This window comes from Lonchura striata, chromosome 31 (genome assembly GCF_046129695.1).
Source record: "Lonchura striata isolate bLonStr1 chromosome 31, bLonStr1.mat, whole genome shotgun sequence".
Taxonomy (NCBI): Eukaryota; Metazoa; Chordata; class Aves; order Passeriformes; family Estrildidae; genus Lonchura; species Lonchura striata.
This window is the reverse complement of record NC_134633.1, coordinates 4,973,898-4,994,271: the sequence shown is the minus strand read 5'-3', so window position 1 is coordinate 4,994,271 and position 20,374 is coordinate 4,973,898. Positions and strand designations below refer to the sequence as shown.

Below are 20,374 nucleotides of genomic sequence, written 5' to 3'. Positions count from 1 at the left end.
ATACATCCAGTCTTGCCTGTGAGGGGGGGGGAACTAATACGACGGGCATGATTTAACAAATATCCAATATTACATATTTCATACGAGGAATGGGGCGAATTATATAAATTACACAAAACACTGGGATGGAATGGGGCTGTACTGGCTTTGGACTGACACCACACTGCCCCACACAATCCCCGCTCCCGAAGGGAGGGACCGGGAGGGGAAAGGGGCGAGGAAAGGGCGGGACCGGGAGGGGAAAGGGGCGAGGAAAGGGCGGGACCGGGAGGGGAAAGGGCCGAGCTCCGGCCAAGGGCGGAACTGGGAGGGGACGCTCTGTGAGGCGGCGCTCTGCAAACAGAACTGCCACGGACTGGGAATGAACGGCAAAGAAATCAGTAAATATGAAAGTTTTATTTGCTATCAAATACATCCCAGCCACCCAGCACCACATAATCCCCATCCCGCCGCTCCAAATTGGGATCACACTTCTCCCAATCTCCTCCAAACCCATCTCACCCTGGCAGCTCTGGAATCGAGTGAGTTTGGCGTGAGATTGAGGGGTTTTTTTGAGATGGGAACAAGGAATTTGAGGTGGGACTGAGTCTCTGAGTGTTAAAATTCACTTGTTTTCAGTGGGATGCTCCTCGGTGTTTCCCAGGTGCCACACCGGAGCAGCTTGGAGTGACATTCAGGAAAGGGAAACATAAAAAAAAACAGTCCAGGGAAAGAATTGGACTGCTGAGCTAAACTAACTCAAAAGCAAAGGCAATAGCAGAAGCAAGCAAGCAAAGCAAAGCAAGGAAAAACCAGCCAGGCAGCACCAGCCTCTTCTGGACAACACACCATGAGGGGAGGTGAGCTGGCTGATAACAAGACAAAACAAACCTTCACTTTCAGAGTCAGTTCTGAAAGCACAGAACATAATATCAAACAAAAACAGAACACACGCCTGGGGATACCAGCATCATAATGTCACCCTAGGACAGTTCCCAACATGGATCACAGGGAATGTGGGTCACCAGGGCTGTGCCCAGTGTGGCTCCTCCCGTGGGGGATGGAGTTTAGCTCTTCTCGCACTCGGGGCACTCGCAGGGCTTCCCTTACCGGTGCCTCTGCTGGTGTCGGGTAAGGTTAGAGCTCTGTGAGAATCTCTTCCCACACTGGGGACACTCGTAGGGCCTCTCCCCAGTGTGGATGCGCCGGTGGGAGATGAGGGTGGAGTTGTCCCTGAATCCCTTCCCGCAGTCAGTGCAGGTGAAGGGCCTCTCCTCTGTGTGAACCAGATAGTGCTGGAAGAGATTGCCTCTGCTCTTAAACCTCTTCCCACACTCAGAACACTCGTAGGGCCTCTCCCCTGTGTGAATCCTCTGGTGCTGGATCAGGTGGGAGCTGTGGCTGAAGCTCTTCCCACACTCCCCACACTCGTAGGGCCTCTCCCCTGTGTGGATTCGGCGATGCTGGATGAGGGTGGAGTTGTCCCTGAATCCCTTTCCGCAGTCGAGGCAGCAGAAGGGCCTCTCCTCTCTGTGAACCAGATAGTGCTGGAAGAGACAGGAGCTGGTCCGAAACCTCTTCCCACACTCAGAACACTCGTAGGGCCTCTCACCTGTGTGGGTCCTCTGATGTTTGATCAGGCTGGAGCTGTGGCTGAAGTTCTTCCCACACTCTCCACACTCATAGGGCCTCTCCCCAGTGTGGATCCTCTGGTGCTTCATCAGGCTGGAGCTCTGGGTAAAGCTCTTCCCACACTCCCCACACTCATAGGGCTTCTCTCCAGTGTGGATCCTCTGGTGCTTGATCAGCTTGGAGCTGCATCTGAATCCCGTCCCACACTCCGCACACTCGTAGGGTCTCTCCCCTGTGTGGATGCGCCGGTGGGTGATGAGGGTGGAGCTCTGCTTGAATGCCTTCCCACAGACGGGGCAGCAGAAGGGCCTCTCCTCTCTGTGAACCAGATAGTGCTGGAAGAGATTGTCTCTGCTCTTAAACCTCTTCCCACACTCAGAACACTCGTAGGGCCTCTCCCCTGTGTGAATCCTCTGGTGCTTGATCAGGCTGAAGCTCCGGCTGAAGCTCTTCCCACACTCCTCACACTCGTAGGGTCTCTCCCCGTTGTGGGTCCTCTGGTGCACCATCAGATTAGAGCTCCTCCTGAATCCCTTCCCACACTCCGAGCACTTGTGGGGCTTCTCCCCATCACGGAGCTGCTCAGGGTCCCCCAGCTCCGAGCTCTGGCTCCGTCTCCGGCCGCCTCCCCGGCCCAGGGTGGCTCTTTCCCCCTCAGATCCCCGCGATCTGCCCTTGCAGCCCCTCCTCGTTCGGGATCTCCGGGGCTTTTCCTCCCCGTCGGGTTCCTGCGCCGTGGAGCCGCTCAAAACGGCCTCTTCCACCAGGTTCTGCCGCGGGGATTTGTCCTCCCTGCTCTCCATCCTCGGCTCCTGCTCGGGGCAGGAAGGACCAGGAGCGGCTCTTCCTCTTCCTCGCAGCCTCCCAGGGGCTGGGAATGGCAACTCCTGCTTTGGGGAAAACAAGGGATGGGCACGATGAGTCGGAAGCTCCCTCTGTGCCAGTCCATCTCGACAAGTCTCCGGCCACCTGGGCTCCATAAGAACCTCCCAAACACCGAGATCCAGCCCTGAAAAAGCCTCCCAGGAGCTCCCCGTCCCTGCTCCCTCCCCTCGGCTCTTCGGGGCTCCCCCCTGTCCCAGCTGCGGGGGTCACGCTGGGATTGGGGGTCCCCCTTCTCCTCGCTGCCCGCCCTCCCCAGGCTGCCGGCAGTCCCGGCCATCCCAAAAGCTCCCCCCTCTTGGCTCTCCCCATTCGGGGCTGCCAGGGCTGCTCGGGCTCCCGGGCTCCCTTCTGCCCTTCTTCTCCGCTCGGGGCCGCAGGGGCTCCAAGGAGTCCCCCCGAGGGGCCTTTTCCGCTCCGCTTCGCACTTCTTCCTTCTCCAAACACGCCCCAAAAAACCCAGCCCCGGCACCCCCCAGGAGATCTGGCCCGAGCTGCCCCTCCCCGCTCACCTGCGGGATGGGGGCGATGATCCCACACGTGGGGGCTGCGAATTCAGGCAGGGCTCCACCGCGCCATCCCCTCGGCTCAGCTCCATCCGCCTTTGTCCCTCCTCTTCCTCCTCCTGCCGCTCCTCCTCTTCCATCCCCCCTGCTCCTCCTCCTCCCTGAGCCCACCTCCCGCTCCTCCTGCATCCCTGCCCTTCCCTCCCTGCCCTTCCCTCCCCCTCCTCCTGCTCTCTGTGCCCACCGCCTTCTTCTCCCTCATCCCTCCTCTTCCATCGCTCCTCCTCCTCCTCCTGTGTCCCGTCCCCTCCTGCCTGTCCTCCTTCATCCCTTCCCTTCCATCGTCCTCCTCCTCCCCCTCGCCATCCCCACCTCCTTCTCCTCCTTCATCCCTCCCGCTCCTCCTCCCCTGCAGCGCTTGGAGGGACTGTGCTCTGCCGGAATCCTACTGGGATCCTACTGGGAGCGACTGGGACTGTACTGGCACCGTACCGGGATCATCCTGGAACCATACGAGTCAACGAGACTGTGCAGAAGAAACGAGTGAACTAAGGAGGAAGATAAAAGAGCGAACTAGGGGACCAGAAGCGCGGCAGTTTGGCGGAGCGGTGGCTCCCCTCTGTCGCCGCAGCGCTGCTTTGCTTTGCTCAAATATACTCTATTAAATGAATTAAATAAATTCTGTTAATCGGATCAGATGGCCTCTTGTGCTCAATCATAACAAAAATGATTTTTATTTTTAATCTGGCTGAATTAATTCTCATTTATCCCTTCTGTGGGATGGGATTCAAGGACAACTCACAGCTCATCACCCACCAGCGCATCCACACTGGGGAGAGGCCCTACGAGTGTTCTGAGTGTGGGAAGAGGTTTCAGACCAGCTCCTGTCTCCTCCGGCACTATCACAGTCACACAGAGGAGAGACATTCTGCTGCACCGACTGCGGGAAGGCATTCAAGGGCAACTCAGAGCTCGTCAAGCACCAGAGGATCCACACGGGGGAGAGGCCCTACGAGTGTTCCGAGTGTGGGAAGAGATTCTCAGTGAGCTCCCACCTGACCCGACACCAGCAGAGGCACCGGTAAGGGAAGCCCTGCGAGTGCCCCGGGTGCGAGAAGAGCTAAACTCCATCCTCCACGGGAGGAGCCACACTGGGCACAGCCCTGGTGACCCACATTCCTTGTGATCCATGTTGAGAACTGTCCTAGGGTGACATTATGATGCTGGTATCCCCAGTCGGGTGTTCTGTTTTTGTTTGATATTATGGTCTGTGCTTTCAGAACTGACTCTGAAAGTGAAGGTTTTATTTGTCTTGTTATCAGTCGGCTCACCTCCTGTCTTGGTTTGACAAGACAGGAGTCTGTGAAAGAGGGCAAAGCCTCCTGTGCAGTGGAGAAGGTAAACCCCCTCCCTCCGAATTACTAGGATTTTTAAATAAAAAGGCTCTCAGGCAAAGATATGGGAATGGGAGTAACAATTCTTTACTAGGAGAAAACTAGATAACAATTTAAAAAGGCAAATGCAATTGGTACAAACAAAAACTAGTGATAAAGTCCATGTTATAAATGAGAATTTATTCAGCCAGATTAAAAATAAAAATCATTTTATTTGCAGTCAAATTCTATCTAGTCAGCCGCACGGAAAGGACAGAGCTGCGCCCGGGGTCGACCCTGGGTGTGCAACAAGGAGTCAGCCTCAGCAGAGGTTTTCTCCTATGCCCACACACTTCCATCCTGGCACAGGCGGTTTTTATAGGGAAAATTCCACCTGAGGCCAAGATTTGAGTAGTTAGTCTTTTCTTCTATTCAGAGTCTATAGGTTAAAAAGATTTTCTTTTTTCAATGTCCGGAGTAGTTGAATTCTTGGTGAGAGTTTACGGGAAGGCTGCATTCACATGGATCTGTCTGAGGATTTCCATGATATCCATCTTGGACGATCAGCACTGATGATCGTGATGATCAACACCTGGAGCCCAGACATGGCCCATCTCCTGGCCAAGCCACATCCTTTTACTTGTAAATCAGTTCCCAATATACATCCAGTCTCGCCTGTAAAGGGGGGGGGGGGGGGGGAACTAATACGACGGGCATGATTTAACAAATATCCAATATTACATATTTCATACGAGGAATGGCGCGAATTATATTTATTACACATAACAATCCCCCACCTTCTATATTAACTCATTAATTTGCGCCTTAATTTCTACCTCTATTCACTTCCAAGGTAGTGTGTTGACTACCTTGAGACTGGGTTTTAGTTTACATATGGAATATCTTGGTAAATTTTGTAGTTTTGTTCTTTTCCCTTTATTCGCCTTTCAAATTTTTGCTAGAGCCTCAGCCGCCCTGCTGTGAGGAATTTCTTCTCCCAGTGTCATTATTTTTGGTATTTGATTTGTTTTTCCAAGTGCAGCTTCTGGGTCTATGGGTAAAGCTGCTATTTGCATCCCCTGTACTACGGAATGGATGAGTCTTATAAAACAGGGGACGAAACAGGGTAGGAATATGACTCCTGCTATTGAACATAAAATGAAGAAAATTATTTTCTTCCACCAAGTTCCATCAAACAAATGATCCCACCAAGATGCTGGGAGAAGCGAGTTCCACTTTTGTACTGGAACATGGGCTACTTGTTTAATTTTTGTGGTTAGATTTCTAATGGTTTTTCTATAATCATCTATTTCTACACAGCACTGAGATTCGTTAAATTTTCCACACACACCTCCTTCTCCAGCTAGTAAGTAATCAAGGGCTATCCTATTTTGATATACAAAAGCCCTCATTTGAGAGTGTTGCTGGGATAATAATTCAAAAGAGTACCTGAAGTGTGATTGGATACAATCTCCACTACAACTTGCAACTTTATTAAGCGATTTAAATAGATGGGGGTTTGGTATCCCCACGACCCATCCAGTACAGTTACATTCATTATAAACTGGAATTGAGATTTCCCTGTGCTCTTTTGATGCAGTTGATGAGCTGACTGTCTGTTTTTATGGTATGTTTTTGATTTCCCCTTTAATTTGTATACCCCTTGTTGAGTGTTTGTCTCAAGATACTGTTAATTAGGCTTACCCCTGCTGCAGTTCCATGAGGTGAGGGATAACTTCTCTGGGTATTTATCTCTAAGTTCCCCCTTGAGGCACATGGCTAGGCTCAGGCTCACCAGGATTACTCCCACTGCTAGGATCCCTCTGCCGTTCCCAGCGCCCACTGGGGTGCTTCCAGCGGCGGGGCAAACCATCTTCTTGGCAGCAGGAATCTTCGTCTGTGGTTTCATGCTCAGGCTGAGTTGCAGACCTGTTTAGAAATGCCTCCCTGGTGTAGTTCAGCAGAGCCTGCGCGTTGTTCAACCTATGACACTCAACAATCATAATTTTAGTTTTCCAAGTAATTTTTCCCTTAATCCGTTCTAATATGGGAAAACATCAGCTTATTGAATTTAATTTGAAACAATCTCAGCCTTGTGGCTATTACCAGAAAGCGGATAGTCAGCTCTAACTCCTGCTCAAAGCACTCCCACATAACCCACTTAGTTGGAGCAGTCTAACAGTATTCATAGGGGAAGCACACAAAAAGGATAATAGTTACACTCTGGCCCAGAAAGTTTGATTGGGATGTTTTCAGTCAGTTACTTTGCGGGTGCAGGGTTATCTTCATATCTCCAGGGCGGGAGGTGATTTTCCACTCTGGTGCATGATCCTGGAGTTCGACTTTCTTTATCCTTGATGCGTGTGTCCACCCCTTTTCTGCAGTTCCTATAGCAGTATCTGTGGTTAAAAGAACAATGAAGGGTCCTTCCCAATGAGGCGTTAATGGCGATTCCCTCCATGCTTTCACAAGCACTTTGTCCCCAGGTTGTATTTTATGTATGGAGAAGCCAAGAGGACTGTGCTGCATGATCACCCCCTGCTTTCGCAATTCTTCAAGATTCTTATTTAATGCTATTAGATATGGTTGTATTTGTCTATCCTCTAATCTCGGATGCCCTACAGGCATACCGTGGGTATAAGGCATCCTGTATAACATTTCAAAAGGTGAAAATCCTGTTTCAGAGTGAGGCATAGTCCTTATATTTAATAAGGACAACGGGAGGCATTTTGTCCATGACATTCTTGTTTCTAACATCAATTTGGCTAATTGGGCTTTTAGTGTTTGATTCATCCTCTCAACTTGTCCTGAGCTCTGGGGGTGCCACGGGGTGTGGTATTCCCACCGAATGCCTAAAGCATCTGCCAATTGCTTAATAATTTTTGATGTGAAATGTGTTCCCTGGTCAGAATCAATGTAGCTTACTAACCCCTATCGTGGTTACCCAGTGGGTTAGTTTGTCCACTATGACTAGTAGGAATTTGTATCTCCCGACCTTAGGTAGATCAGTGAAATCTACCTGGACCCTTTCAAAAGGCCGGTAAGCTGCTGGGCGACTCCCCATTGTTGACCTTTGGGAGTTTGCTCGATTTATTTTTCTGCAAATTATACACCCCTGTACCTCTTGTTTAGCCAATTTGTATATACCTCTGCAGCCGAAGAATCTTAGGAATTGTTCTGCCAGAGCTCGGGCCCCCCAGTGTGTTTGTTGATGTAATCTTTTTAAAATTTTCCTGGTGTATTCCTTTGATAACAATTCCCGCCCGTCTGATAGCTTCCACTTACCTTCTTCTAACCGTCCCCCCATCTCTTGATAAGCCTTTATCTCTTTTTCAGAGGGGTGGTGGGGGAATTCTTGAGCTTTTCCTTTCCCAAGTTCTGGGGTACTCAGTTTTAACAAAGCAGCACTCTTTGCCTCTTGTTGCTTCTCTTTCGACCGCCACTTTGCTCTCGGGGGTTTCTCGCCGCTGTCCCCCGTCCCTCCCCGGCCCCCCGGGACCCTCCGGCTAGCTGTCCCCTCCGGGGCCGGGGTTTTCCGCGGTCCCGCTGCCCTGGGCTTACCAGGCAGCGTCTGGGTTAGCACGGTCCGAGCTGCGGCGCTGCCTCAGTCGCCGCAAGGGTTCGAGATAAAGAGACCAAGAGAGACCAATGGTATGCTTGTCCAGAGAGATTGTATTGCCTGAAGCATTGCAGTGACCAAAGGCCCTGGGCTATTGCCCAGATACAGTTTTATACAGCAAAATTAAGAGATAAGGTCTTAAACAATAGAGACAGTGTTCAGCTAAGGCACATCAGAACCACCCCAGGGGCCAGGTCCAATGGGAACTGCTCAGGGGTGGGGAGAAGGGGGTCTACAGAGGAATGCTGAAGCGGGACTTTCCCGAAACAGTGGAGCATACATAAATGTATCTTTTCCCTCAGTTTCTCATTCCCAAAGCCTTTCTAAAACAATGGGGCATACATGAATGTATCCTTTCCCTCAGTTTACCATTCCCAAGGCCTTTCTAAAATCTTCCTCCACGCTACCATGCCAGCATGACTGCAACAATTCCCCGTTTTTCAATTACCAGGATGAACGATGCCTTGGGAGAAGGTAAACTGTGGCTCTTAAACTGCAGTGTCTTTCTGCTTGTCGTCTTCCCACCAATCGCTTTCCGTGGCGGTAGCAGCGATGAAAACCGGCGCAGAAGCCTTCGGCTTCGAGGTGATGACCTTGGAGACGATCCGCTTCAGAATCCCAAATGCTAACAGAACTAAAAACAATGCAACTAGAAAGTAAAAGATGTCTTTTAAAAGAGACACTGCCCACCCAGAAAGGTCCCAGTCTTTGAACAGATTTTTAAACCAATCCTTATTTTCTTGCTTCACATTCCCAATGAGGCTTCTCATTTCCTGAATGGACGAGTGGACACTCTGTCCTTTAGATGACAGATCAAAACAACACAACCCATCAAATTCTTTACATCCATGACCATGTGCCAACAGCAGGAAATCAATAGCTGCCCTATTTTGGAGGGTAGCCTTTCTGGTTATTTCCTCGTCTTCTAGGAGGTCACTCAGGGCTGCTGATGTTAAATTTGCCTGCTTGGTCACCCAGCATTCTAGATTGCCTAATTCACTCAATGCTTTGGCTGCTGCAACCCATGGTAAAAACACAGAGACAGCAACTCTTTTGGATTTTGCCCAATGATAAATTTCTGCATCACAATGTTCATCAAATTGGCTTGCACTCCGCTTAGTAATTTTTTTCCACTTTTTGCTTGCCCAATTGGAATTTGGGTCATGTTGGGGGAAGCAAGGGTCAGATGCCCAAAAGTACATGGACCTCCAATAAGACGAGATGGGATTCCTGGGTATGCTCTGTCCCCACAGATAAGAAACATTCCCTTGTCCAGCTTGCGTGGACGGAAATCAGTGGTGGATGCAAATTTCAGCTTGTAGACAGCTGTGCACCATTGACCTGCTCTGAATTCTACCTTGTACTGTTTAACATGCTCATATAATTTTACTTCTTTGGTTGGGGAAAAATCAAATTGAATGCAAAATTCAGCTTTTGCAGAGCCTAGGAGTTCTAATTCCTGGGGCTCCCCCTCAGCAGTGGGCAAATGTGAAACCCACCCTTGCCACAAAATGAGGGGATTTCGCACTTGTGCTTCAACTTGTCCTGCACCTTTAGGTATTTTATTTTCGTTCACCTGCTTTTGCAAACGGACCAGATCAATTGGAAACTCCTCCCCCTTACTTGGAACCCCTATTAAACATGTGGACATCGGATTTTCTGCTGAGGCAGTGGATAAACACATATGATCCTGTTGCAAGGCTTGGGCTAGCGTGACCCACACATTTTTCTTGGGCTGTGGAACAATCCATGCATCCACTGTGGAAGGGTAGATGACCATTCCCTGGAACCAAACGATGAGCAGGAATGTGGAAATTGACATTCTGCTAGTCTGAAAGAGAGATAAAATCATACAACAAAGTGAACTAACTCTGAAAAAGATACAATTTGCTCTGCCAGTATAAAGGAAAATGATTCTCCCCCCTCCCACTTTCCCCCCTTGTCGAGGAGGCCCTTCGGACCCTGGAGTCCTCGGGGTTGCTGCTGCTGAAGCAACCACCCTTTCCCGTGGTTTTATCACTGAGTCCTCTGTCATCAGCACAGCTTTCCTGGTGCACTCCTCGATGAGCTGATCGAGTGTGGGGGGAGGCGATGATGGAAGAGCCAGGATGACTCGCTGACAGACTTCATTTGCATTTGTGGTGACCAGTTCTAATGTAAGTTGGTCTTGGAGCTCTGGATTTTGCACCCTCTTTTCCACAGAGGCTCGCACTCGATCCACAAAATCCATGAATGGTTCTGAAACAGACTGCTTTAAAGCAGTATATGAGACAACAGGGTCTTTAGAAGGCATATTAAAAAATGCACGTTCTGCTGCATCCCTGGACAGGTCTAACACTGCTCTGGGAATGCCTGCTGCTTGCTTTTCAGCTGGGCTCCAATCACCCTCACCCACTAGATGTTCTAAAGTGATTTCCTCATCCTCTATATCTGTGGAAAGGCTTGGACTTTGCAGAATCTCTGGGAGGAGATCTGCTGCAAGTCTTTTCCACGTTCTTTCCCACAATCTAAACTCAGACTGAGGGAGCAAGCAACTGAAAAGACGCCTCAAATCAGCGGGGACAAATGTCTTGGAGCATAGCGTAGCTTTCAAAATGCTCTTAAAAAATTCACTTCTTTCCCCAAACTCACGCTTCGTTTTGCAAAGTTCCCTAATACTATCACACGAAAGGAGCTCCCATTTGGCGTTCTGTCCCCTGGCATTATAAATCACAGGGGCTAAGAACGCAGGCTCGGTCTCTCTGAGCACTTCCCGGCTGACAGCCTGGGCGCTGCCGTTGCCAGGGAGTCCGGGAGAGGGAGGGGGAGGAGGGCCAGCTTGTGAGGGAGTGGCCGCAGCCGGCGGGGCTGCGTGGAGCGGGGCAGGGACAGGGACAGGGGGTGGCGATGGAACTGCGAGAGGAGGAGCTGAGGGCTGGACCGGGGGCTGGAATGTGGGCTGGATCGCCGCAAGGGAGGAGGGGTTGGGGTCAGGGACAGGCGGGGGGGGGAATGCGAGGGCTGGGGGCATGTTCTGGGCTGGCACAGGGAGCAGGAAATGCGGGGATGGAGAAGGGAAAACCGCGTGGCCACCTCCATCTTGTGGGGGCTGCACGGGAGGGGGAATGGGGGGTGCAAAGCATGGATTTTCAGCTGCGGGAGCAAAAGCAGGAGGCGGAGAAGGGTTAGAAACTAAATCTACATCTGCACAGTTAGTTTTCTCACCGCAGGGGGTGCGGGGGGGCACCGGGGACTCGACAGGGCGCTTTTCTGCTCCCTGGGCGCCCTGAGTGTCCGCACTCTCTTTCACAACATCGTAAACGACCAAAAACATTCTCATAAAACCTTCTTTCACTGAGGGATCTCCTGCCTTTGTCCTTTCACTCAGCACTGCACCAACACGCTTCCAAAATCGTCTTTCTCTCACTATTTGCTCTGTTATCTCCGGAATACTTACTGATAACCATCTGACAAACTCTTTTACAAGGCTCTTAGGAAATTTGACACCTGCACTCAGCAGGGGCTCCTGAACTTGTTTATAAATCTCTTTCTGCTGTGTAGTCAGCCTAACACCCATGGCTGGCTTCACAGCAAATCTCAACCAATTACTGCAGCAAACCCAAAGTTCTAAAGCTAGGACGGAGACTCCCGTCACGCCTGCGCGCTGGCGTGTCCCCCCGTGGGCACACAGGAGCCGATGTCTCCTGGCCGGGCCCCTGCCCCCCAGTACGAGACTCACCCACCGCCGTCCTTTAGACACCACTGCAGCAACGGTTCCCGAACCCCGGGCGGTCTCCCGGGTGTAGAGAGGTGCCGTCCGACCCGTGGCGACCTCGCCGGACAGAAATCGGCGTCTGTCTCCACGGCAACAGTCCCGCTGGGCTGTGTGGAGAGGCAAGTGCCTCACACCACCAGCGTGATCCCAGAGCTTCTCCCCGCACAGCCGACAGCCTGCGTAGCGATTTATTCACACCGCTCACCGCTCTGCAGCTCGCGGTGACACTGCGGTGTCTGGAAAAGCTCCTAGCCAGTGCACTGTCCACGACGGCTGCGGCAGGCTTGCTCAGACCAGTGCAAAGCCCAACGTTGGTGCGCCACTTGTTGCTTCTCTTTCGACCGCCACTTTGCTCTCGGGGGTTTCTCGCCGCTGTCCCCCGTCCCTCCCCGGCCCCCCGGGACCCTCCGGCTAGCTGTCCCCTCCGGGGCCGGGGTTTTCCGCGGTCCCGCTGCCCTGGGCTTACCAGGCAGCGTCTGGGTTAGCACGGTCCGAGCTGCGGCGCTGCCTCAGTCGCCGCAAGGGTTCGAGATAAAGAGACCAAGAGAGACCAATGGTATGCTTGTCCAGAGAGATTGTATTGCCTGAAGCATTGCAGTGACCAAAGGCCCTGGGCTATTGCCCAGATACAGTTTTATACAGCAAAATTAAGAGATAAGGTCTTAAACAATAGAGACAGTGTTCAGCTAAGGCACATCAGAACCACCCCAGGGGCCAGGTCCAATGGGAACTGCTCAGGGGTGGGGAGAAGGGGGTCTACAGAGGAATGCTGAAGCGGGACTTTCCCGAAACAGTGGAGCATACATAAATGTATCTTTTCCCTCAGTTTCTCATTCCCAAAGCCTTTCTAAAACAATGGGGCATACATGAATGTATCCTTTCCCTCAGTTTACCATTCCCAAGGCCTTTCTAAAATCTTCCTCCACGCTACCATGCCAGCATGACTGCAACAGCCTCTTTGTCGGCTAAATTGTTTCCTCGAGTCCTGAATTGCATCCCAGTTTGGTGTCCCTTTACATGGACCACAGCAATAGCTTCTGGTCCCCTGATGGCTTTTAGGATTTGTCTAATTATTTCTTCATGAATTAGCCCTTTTCCCCATGTGTTTAGCAGACCCCCTATTTTCCAAAGATGTGTACTACCCCAAATGCGTATTTGGAGTCAGTGAAAATTGTTCCCTTTTTCCCTTCAAGTCCCAGTAGAGCCCTGTATACAACATGCAGCCCACAGGCCTGAGCCGACCACCCTGCACTCAGGGGCCTGGATTCTACCACCATTCCCGTCTTCCCGTCTATGACTGCATATCCTGACTTTCTTTTACCTTCCACAATTTTTGCAGAACCGTCCACAAACCATTTTTCCCTTCTTCGAGTTCTTCTTCTAAATCTGGTCGTATTTTGGTCTGTAATTCTATAATTTCAGCACAGTTATGGAGGGGGTCCCCTGGGACTGCCCCAAACAGGAATTGGGCAGGATTTTGTGCCGGGGTAGTCTTTAGCTCCAGGTGCTGGGAATGGGTTAGGATGGCTTCGTATTTCAGAAGCCTGGTGTCTGTCAGCCACTTGTCAGCTTTTTGCTGCAAGATGCTTCTTACATTATGGGGGAGTAGATGGTTAATGAAGCCCCAAATGTTACCTTTTTGGCTTCTTCTACTAATATTGCCACTGCCACAATTGCATGTAAACAGGTGGGCCACCCCCTGCTGACAGGGTCCAGGAGCTTGGATAGATAACCGACTGGTTTCTTGGCCCCTGCCCAGTCCTGGGTCAGAACCCCGTGGGCAGTGTGGTTACTAACATCCACAAAGAGCTGAAAGGGCCTTTTTATGTTAGAGAGTTATAGAGCTGCTATGAGGGTTTCTTTTAATCCTTGGTAACCCTCTTCATTATTTTTTAGTCCACTTAAGTCTGTCTGTGGTAAGTTTGTCATATAAAAACCTTACCTTTTCACTGTATCCTTCGATCCATTGTCTGCAAAAGCCCAAAAGTCCCATCAATTGCCCGATTTCTCTTTTTGTCTTAGGAGAGGGTAATGCAATTTTCCTGCCACCCGGTCTGGATCTAGTTTCTTTTTCCGTTTTGTTAACTAGTGCCCTAAATATTTTACTTCAGGTTCAGTGAATTGTAATTTAGACTTTGAAACTTTCAACCCTTGTCCTCCCAGGAAGTTTAATAAAGCTATGGTTCCAGCCCTGACTTCTTCCTCCTTAGAGCCAGCTACCAATAAGTCATCTACATATTGTAATAGTTTGGTCCCATTCTCATTTTAGGCGTAAAATGCACAACACAACTTTATACTGACTAGCAACAAAACAAATTCACTACTGATTTCTAAAAATTGTGGTTGAGAAGCAAAACGCTCTTAGATTTCAACCCTGCAGAGCAGCAGCAGCTTGTGCTGCTTTTAAAACTGCCGCCTGCAGGAACGGAGACTTCTCATGCTACGTGGCCGAGCCGGGCTCCCCCCGCCGCCCATGGGTGTCAGGGAAGCCCGAGCCGTGCTCCCCGCCACTATCGGGGTAGGTCGGAGCCCTCTCCCCCTCCCGCCACGGAGAAACCAAAGCCGCTCCGCACCGCTGCGAAGGGCAGGGGCAGGCAGAGCCCCCCACTCCCTCTGAGCCGGCACCGCCGCCTCTGCCGCTGCCGCGCGGGTTCTAAAGACTGCAGAGCCACGCTGCCTGCGGCTGCACGGGGCTGCGCAGCCTTTTTAAAACATTAACCCAAGGGCCATTTTACTGCTCCCGTGTCCCATATTTAAAAGTTTTCCTTACCGTATTCTAAGTCAGTGTCTGTAAGCCGTTCCAAGAAGTCAGCAACCCGCGAGCTAAAATGTGTATTTCAGTCCTGTCCCGGACTGAGTCTTACCAAGTGTTTAAACCGATCTATTCCCGACCGAAACTTGCCAACTGAGTTACCTCACGGCGAACCGGTCCGTGGGTTTTCAGTTGGAAGAACAGCGAGCTCTCTTTTACCTTTTTGTCGGGCTCCCCGAGCCCGGGGCCAGTGAGGTTTACCAGTTTCTCAAATCCACGAGAACGTACCTTCCCTCCCCCGACCCGTCCGTGGGTGGATCCCCGTAACTCCCCGAGTTTCAGGTCGTATGCGTGTTGTGAGTATACCGGAATCCTTTCGCTTCCCCCGTGACCGACCACCTCCCTCTCGGGCTAGTGGAACTGCGGCTCGTTGGGGTCCGAACTCGCGCCGTGACTATGTCACGTCTCACACACACACCCACTCACGCCCCACTCAACCGCGCGATATTCACGGCTCCTTTTCCCGTGTGGGTTCTTCGTGCACGTTGATTTTACGAGTGAAAGTTTGCTGCTGCAGCCTCGGAGATTTAGCTCCGAGTTCCGAGAGCTCTGGGCCCGTTTATACCCTTTCCTTAACGTGGCTTTTCGGCTGTTTTCGGAATCTGGTTGGTCCCGTGGAGTTCCTCAGTCCTGTCCAGCCGCTGAAATCAGCGGGGCGCCGCCCGGATCAAGGATAGGGGAACCCCCTGGATACCCCCAAACCAGACCGCGTCGGGGTCACCAAGATTGTTATAAATGAGAAATTATTCAGCCAGATTAAAAATAAAAATAATTTTATCTGCGGTCAGATTCCATCTAGTCAGCCACACGGAAAGGACAGAGCCGAGCCCGGGGTCAAACCTGGGTGTGCAACAATGAGTCAGCCTCAGCAGAGGTTTTCCCCTATGCCCACACACTTCCATCCTGGCACAGGCGGTTTTTATAGGGAAAATTCCGCCTGAGGCCAAGGTTTTAGCAATCAGTCCTTTCTTCTATTCGGTGTCCATATGTTAATAAGGATTTCTTTCTGGTGATGAGGAGAAATAATTCAATGTCCGGAGTAGTTGAATTCTTGATGACAGTTTAGGGGAAGGCTGCATTCACATGGATCTGTCTGAGGATTTCCATGATATCCATCTTGGACGATCAGCACTGATGATCGTGATGATCAACACCTGGAGCCCAGACATGGCCCATCTCCTGGCCAAGCCACATCCTGTTACTTGTAAATCAGTTTCCAATATACATCCAGTCTTGCCTGTAAGGGGGGCGGAACTAATACGACGGGCATGATTTAACAAATATCCAATATTACATATTTCATACGAGGAATGGGGCGAATTATATTTATTACAGAAAACACTGGGATGGAATGGGGCTGTACTGGCTTTGGACTGACACCACACTGCCCCACACAATCCCCTCTCCCGAAGGGAGGAACCGTGAGGGGAAAGGGGCGAGGAAAGGGCGGGACCGGGAGGGGAAAGGGGTGAGGAAAGGGCGGGACCGGGAGGGGAAAGGGCCGAGCTCCGGCCAAGGGCGGAACTGGGAGGGGACGCTCTGTGAGGCGGCGCTCTGCAAACAGAACTGCCACGGACTGGGAATGAACGGCAAAGAAATCAGTAAATCTGAAAGTTTTATTTGCTATCAAATACATCCCAGCCACCCAGCCCCACACAATCCCCATCCCAGCACTTCAAACTGGGATCCCACTTCTCCCAGTCACCTCCCCAAGCCATCGCATCCTAGCAGCTCTGGAATCAACTGAGATTGGTGTGAGATTGAATTTTTTTTTTTTTTAATAGGAATAAGCAATTTGAGGAGGGATTGACGCTCTGTGGGTAGAAATTCAGTTCTTTTCAGTAGGATGGGCGTGGTTTTGTGGTGAAATATCAGTCCCTCTTGACTTTTGGACCACAGAAATCTCAAAGACCTAAAAATAAAGGTCAACAGAAAAGGAGAAGCAGCCAGGCATGCTCCCAAAATGGATCACAGAGAATGTGGGTCACCAGGTGTCCTGGGTTGTAAGATAAGCTTGTATTCTATTTGCCATCTGTCGAAAGGTTGGGCAGGTTTTGTTATCTCTCCCAAAGACAATGGTTTGCCCCGTAGAGGCAATGGTTTGTTTATACACTATTGACTGACTCACTGCCGGGCTGGTAAAAGTAACAGCGTGAGGGGTCCCACCCAGAGGGGGAAGCCAAGCACTCTATTATTGTTTAAAGGGGTAGCTTTTTGGGGAGATGAGGCAGCTCTCTGGGCGGGACTCCGAGAGAAGCAGCTTGCTCTCTCTTCTTCGCGGGATCTCGCAGCGAAACAGCCGGGGAGGCGGCGGCGGCGGAGCTCGGAGGCAACCCCGGCGCAGAGGAAGACCGGCCCCACTGCCACCAGATCTTCAGAGGAAAACTATACCCTTCTAAAGATCACCACTGTAGCTGCAGTTCATCAGTCACTGCAAGGGGAGCAATCGACCCAGCAGGACTGCTACTGGCACCCCAAATTCTCAGGTTCTGGACTTTTTCACTGGTTTTGTTTGTACCGATTGCATTTGCCTTTTTAAATTGTTGTCTAGTTTTCTCCTAGTAAAGAATTGTTACTCCCATTCCCATATCTTTGCCTGAGAGCCTTTTAATTTAAAGATCCTGGTAATTCAGAGGGAGGGGGGTTTGCCGTTCTCCATTGCACAGGAGGCTTTACCCTCTTTCACAGACTCCTGTCTTGTCAAACCAAGACAGATATTGGCGCCCAACGTGGGGCTCGAGGGCATTGAGAGGGAAAAAGGATTAACAGTTCTTAAGTAATTTGGTTTTTTGTTGTGTGTAAAAACATCTTCAGCATCACCATGTGGTCTAGTTTACCTTGGTTTGGGTGGCACGTGATCGTAGCTATACTTTTCCCATTTGCAGACCCTTATCTAAAAATGGGTCCTATAACTAAGGCTACGGTGTCTGTTATCAAGTTTGGCTTCTGGGTTAATTGGGTGAGGAATTAATGGATCTTTAATTTCCTCTGGAAGGCAGGTACATGGATTCATAGCTATCACACATTAACTGTATGTTTTTGGGGTTACTTTAATAACGGTACCTACTGCGAGGAAATAGCACCTGGGCAAACTTTCTCCCAACCTTTTAACCATCTTTTTGGGTCTGCTCCACCAGTTCTCAAAGGGTTAAGATCCTTTCTAAGTGCTAATGATACCATACAATGGGTGGTGTTGCTGATAGTCCTGTTATATTTAGCATTCAGAGATAAGGGAAGATTAACCTGGATAACTACCCTCACACCTACACCACAGACTCGAGATGCTGCTGCTCCAGAGCCTGACCCTGCCCCACAGCCGACCTCAGAAATGAACCGCCCAGATTGGGTGAGGGTTCTGGTTAAGGAGATACGAGAGATGCTGAAGGAGTGCATTTCCCCAGCTGGCGAGAAACCGGCCCTTTGCCTTGAGGAGGGACAGTCTAATAGTACAGCTGTGGAACCCACAGATGTTACAACTGTCCAGGTTCCAGCTGAACCACAAAGGCAATCACGGTCAGCAGCAGTTGCCCCGGTAGAAACAAGGAAGTCTAAGGTGAAAGCAGAGCACCCTGCAGATAGGGACAGGAATGGAGGAACCTCACAACCCACAGGGGAGCCAGAGATTGCTATCATCACCGAGTCCCTGACGTACGAAAGTCTTCGTAATCTGCATAAAGACATTGTGCGACGAGGGCGTGAGGCTTATGCTACCTGGCTACTCCGGGTTTGGGGTCTTATGGGTACAGGCGTGCAGCTGGACGGTGGTGAGGCAAGGAACTTGGGACCCTTGACCCAGGACTCAGGTATAAATCAGGTTTTTGTAAGGGAACCAGGATCCCTTTCTCTCTGGGAGCGGCTCTTAATGAGTGTCAGGGAGAGGTTTGTCCACAGAGAGAGAATGCAAGAGCACCATCATAGAATGCGCTGGAAGACCCTCGAGGAAGGGATCCAACAGCTGAGGGAAGTGGCAGTATTGGAGGTACTCTTTGGGAGGGATGGACGACACAATAATGACCCCGACAAGGTCAGGTGTACAGCTCAAATGCTGTGGAGTCTGGCAAATCTTGGGCCATCTCAATACACCACCTTCATTGCAACAATCAATGCTGACACCCACCGGGAGACAATAGGTTCTGTTGCCAACAAACTTAGGAATTATGAGAGTATGATTAATGGCCCAATGCAGGCTCATATCTCAGCTGTGATTAAGGAGTTTAAAGAGGAGATGAGGGAGGAGATGAGGAAGGTTAATGCAGCACCCGTGAGAGTCACAGGCCCCAGAATCAGCGCCCAACAATCCCCAGCTAGAGAGAGAGGGTACACCCCAAGGGCTAATCTGTGGTTCTTCCTGCGTGACCATGGGGAAGACATGGGGAGGTGGGATGGGAAACCCACTTCTGTCCTGGCAGCACGGGTCCGTCAACTTAAGGAGGGAAACTCTAACCGGGGGAGTTCCACCAAAGTGAAGGTAGCCTCAACCTCCCGTGACCAAGCTTGTGGGTACGATCTGTCAGACCCCCTTGAAGGGACCTCTAGTATGTATGCCCAGGAAAGGAATGATAACCAGTGTTAGAGGGGCCCTGTCTCTAGCCAGGGAGAGGCACGGGAAAACCGGATCTTCTGGACAGTGTGGATCCGATGGCCTGGCACATCAGAGCCACAAAAATATGATGCTTTAGTTGATACTGGTGCACAGTGTACTCTGATACCATCGGGACATGTGGGGGCAGAGCCTGTCTCCATTGCTGGTGTGACAGGGGGATCACAACAATTGACTCTGGTGGAAGCCGAGGTGAGCCTGACTGGGAAGGAGTGGAAGAAACACCCTATAGTGACTGGCCCAGATGCTCCGTGTATCCTAGGCATAGACTTCCTCCAGAATGGATATTACAAAGACCCAAAGGGACTCAGGTGGGCTTTTGGAATAGCCGCTGTAGAGGCAGAAGACATTAAGCAATTGAACACCTTGCCTGGACTGTCAGAAAACCCCTCTGCAGTAGGACTCCTAAGGGTGGAAGAACAACGCGTGCCAATTGCGACCTCGACAGTGCACCGCCGGCAGTATCGGATGGATCGAGATGCCGTGATCCCCATCCACAAAATGATTCGGGAGCTGGAGAGCCAAGGGGTGGTCAGCAAAACCCACTCACCCTTCAACAGCCCCATCTGGCCTGTGCGCAAATCTGACAAAGAATGGAGATTGACTGTGGACTATCGTGGCTTAAATGAAGTGACTCCACCGCTGAGCGCTGCTGTACCGGATATGCTGGAACTCCAGTACGAGCTGGAGTCCAAGGCAGCAAAGTGGTATGCCACCATTGATATTGCTAATGCGTTTTTCTCCATTCCTCTGGCAGCAGAATGCAGGCCTCAGTTCGCTTTCACCTGGAGGGGCGTGCAGTACACCTGGAACCGACTGCCCCAGGGGTGGAAACACAGCCCCACCATCTGCCATGGACTGATCCAGGCTGCACTAGAAAAGGGTGAGGCTCCAGAACACCTGCAATACATTGATGACATCATTGTGTGGGGGAGCACAGCGGCAGAAGTGTTTGAGAAAGGTGAGAGGATCATCCAGATACTACTAGAAGCTGGCTTCGCCATCAAGAAGAGCAAAGTCAAGGGACCTGTGTGGAAAAAATGACGGGAGACAAGTCCATTCTATAATGTCAACAAGTCTCAGTTTATTTCAAGCACACATGTATAGTTATACCCGTTATAATGAAGCTCATGCATATTGCAAAATTTAAGCTCATCATTGGTGTATGGAAAACAGGTCAACCCCGCCTTTGGAGCTTTCTAAGCTTGCTTTGTTTT

General features: G+C 50.8%; 2 protein-coding genes across 2 annotated transcripts in view; both read right to left on the bottom strand.

Annotated features, from left to right (window-relative positions):
* Positions 1–377: 377 nt before the first annotated feature.
* LOC144247718 (uncharacterized) lies at positions 378–3,515 on the bottom strand. Its single transcript, XM_077789163.1, has 2 exons — positions 3,006–3,515; positions 378–2,501 (listed from the first exon to the last, which is right to left on the bottom strand). Exons 1-2 carry the CDS (start codon positions 3,186–3,188, stop codon positions 1,086–1,088), a joined length of 1,599 nt encoding a protein of 532 aa, XP_077645289.1. The 5' UTR covers positions 3,189–3,515; the 3' UTR covers positions 378–1,085.
* Positions 3,516–4,458: 943 nt separating this feature from the next.
* Positions 4,459–20,374, bottom strand: part of LOC144247716 (uncharacterized) — a 38,719-nt gene continuing 22,803 nt past the window's right edge. The window contains exon 2 of the transcript XR_013341282.1: positions 4,459–6,771. The gene's annotated coding sequence lies outside the window, so the exon portion shown is untranslated. The remainder of the gene's footprint in view (positions 6,772–20,374) is intronic.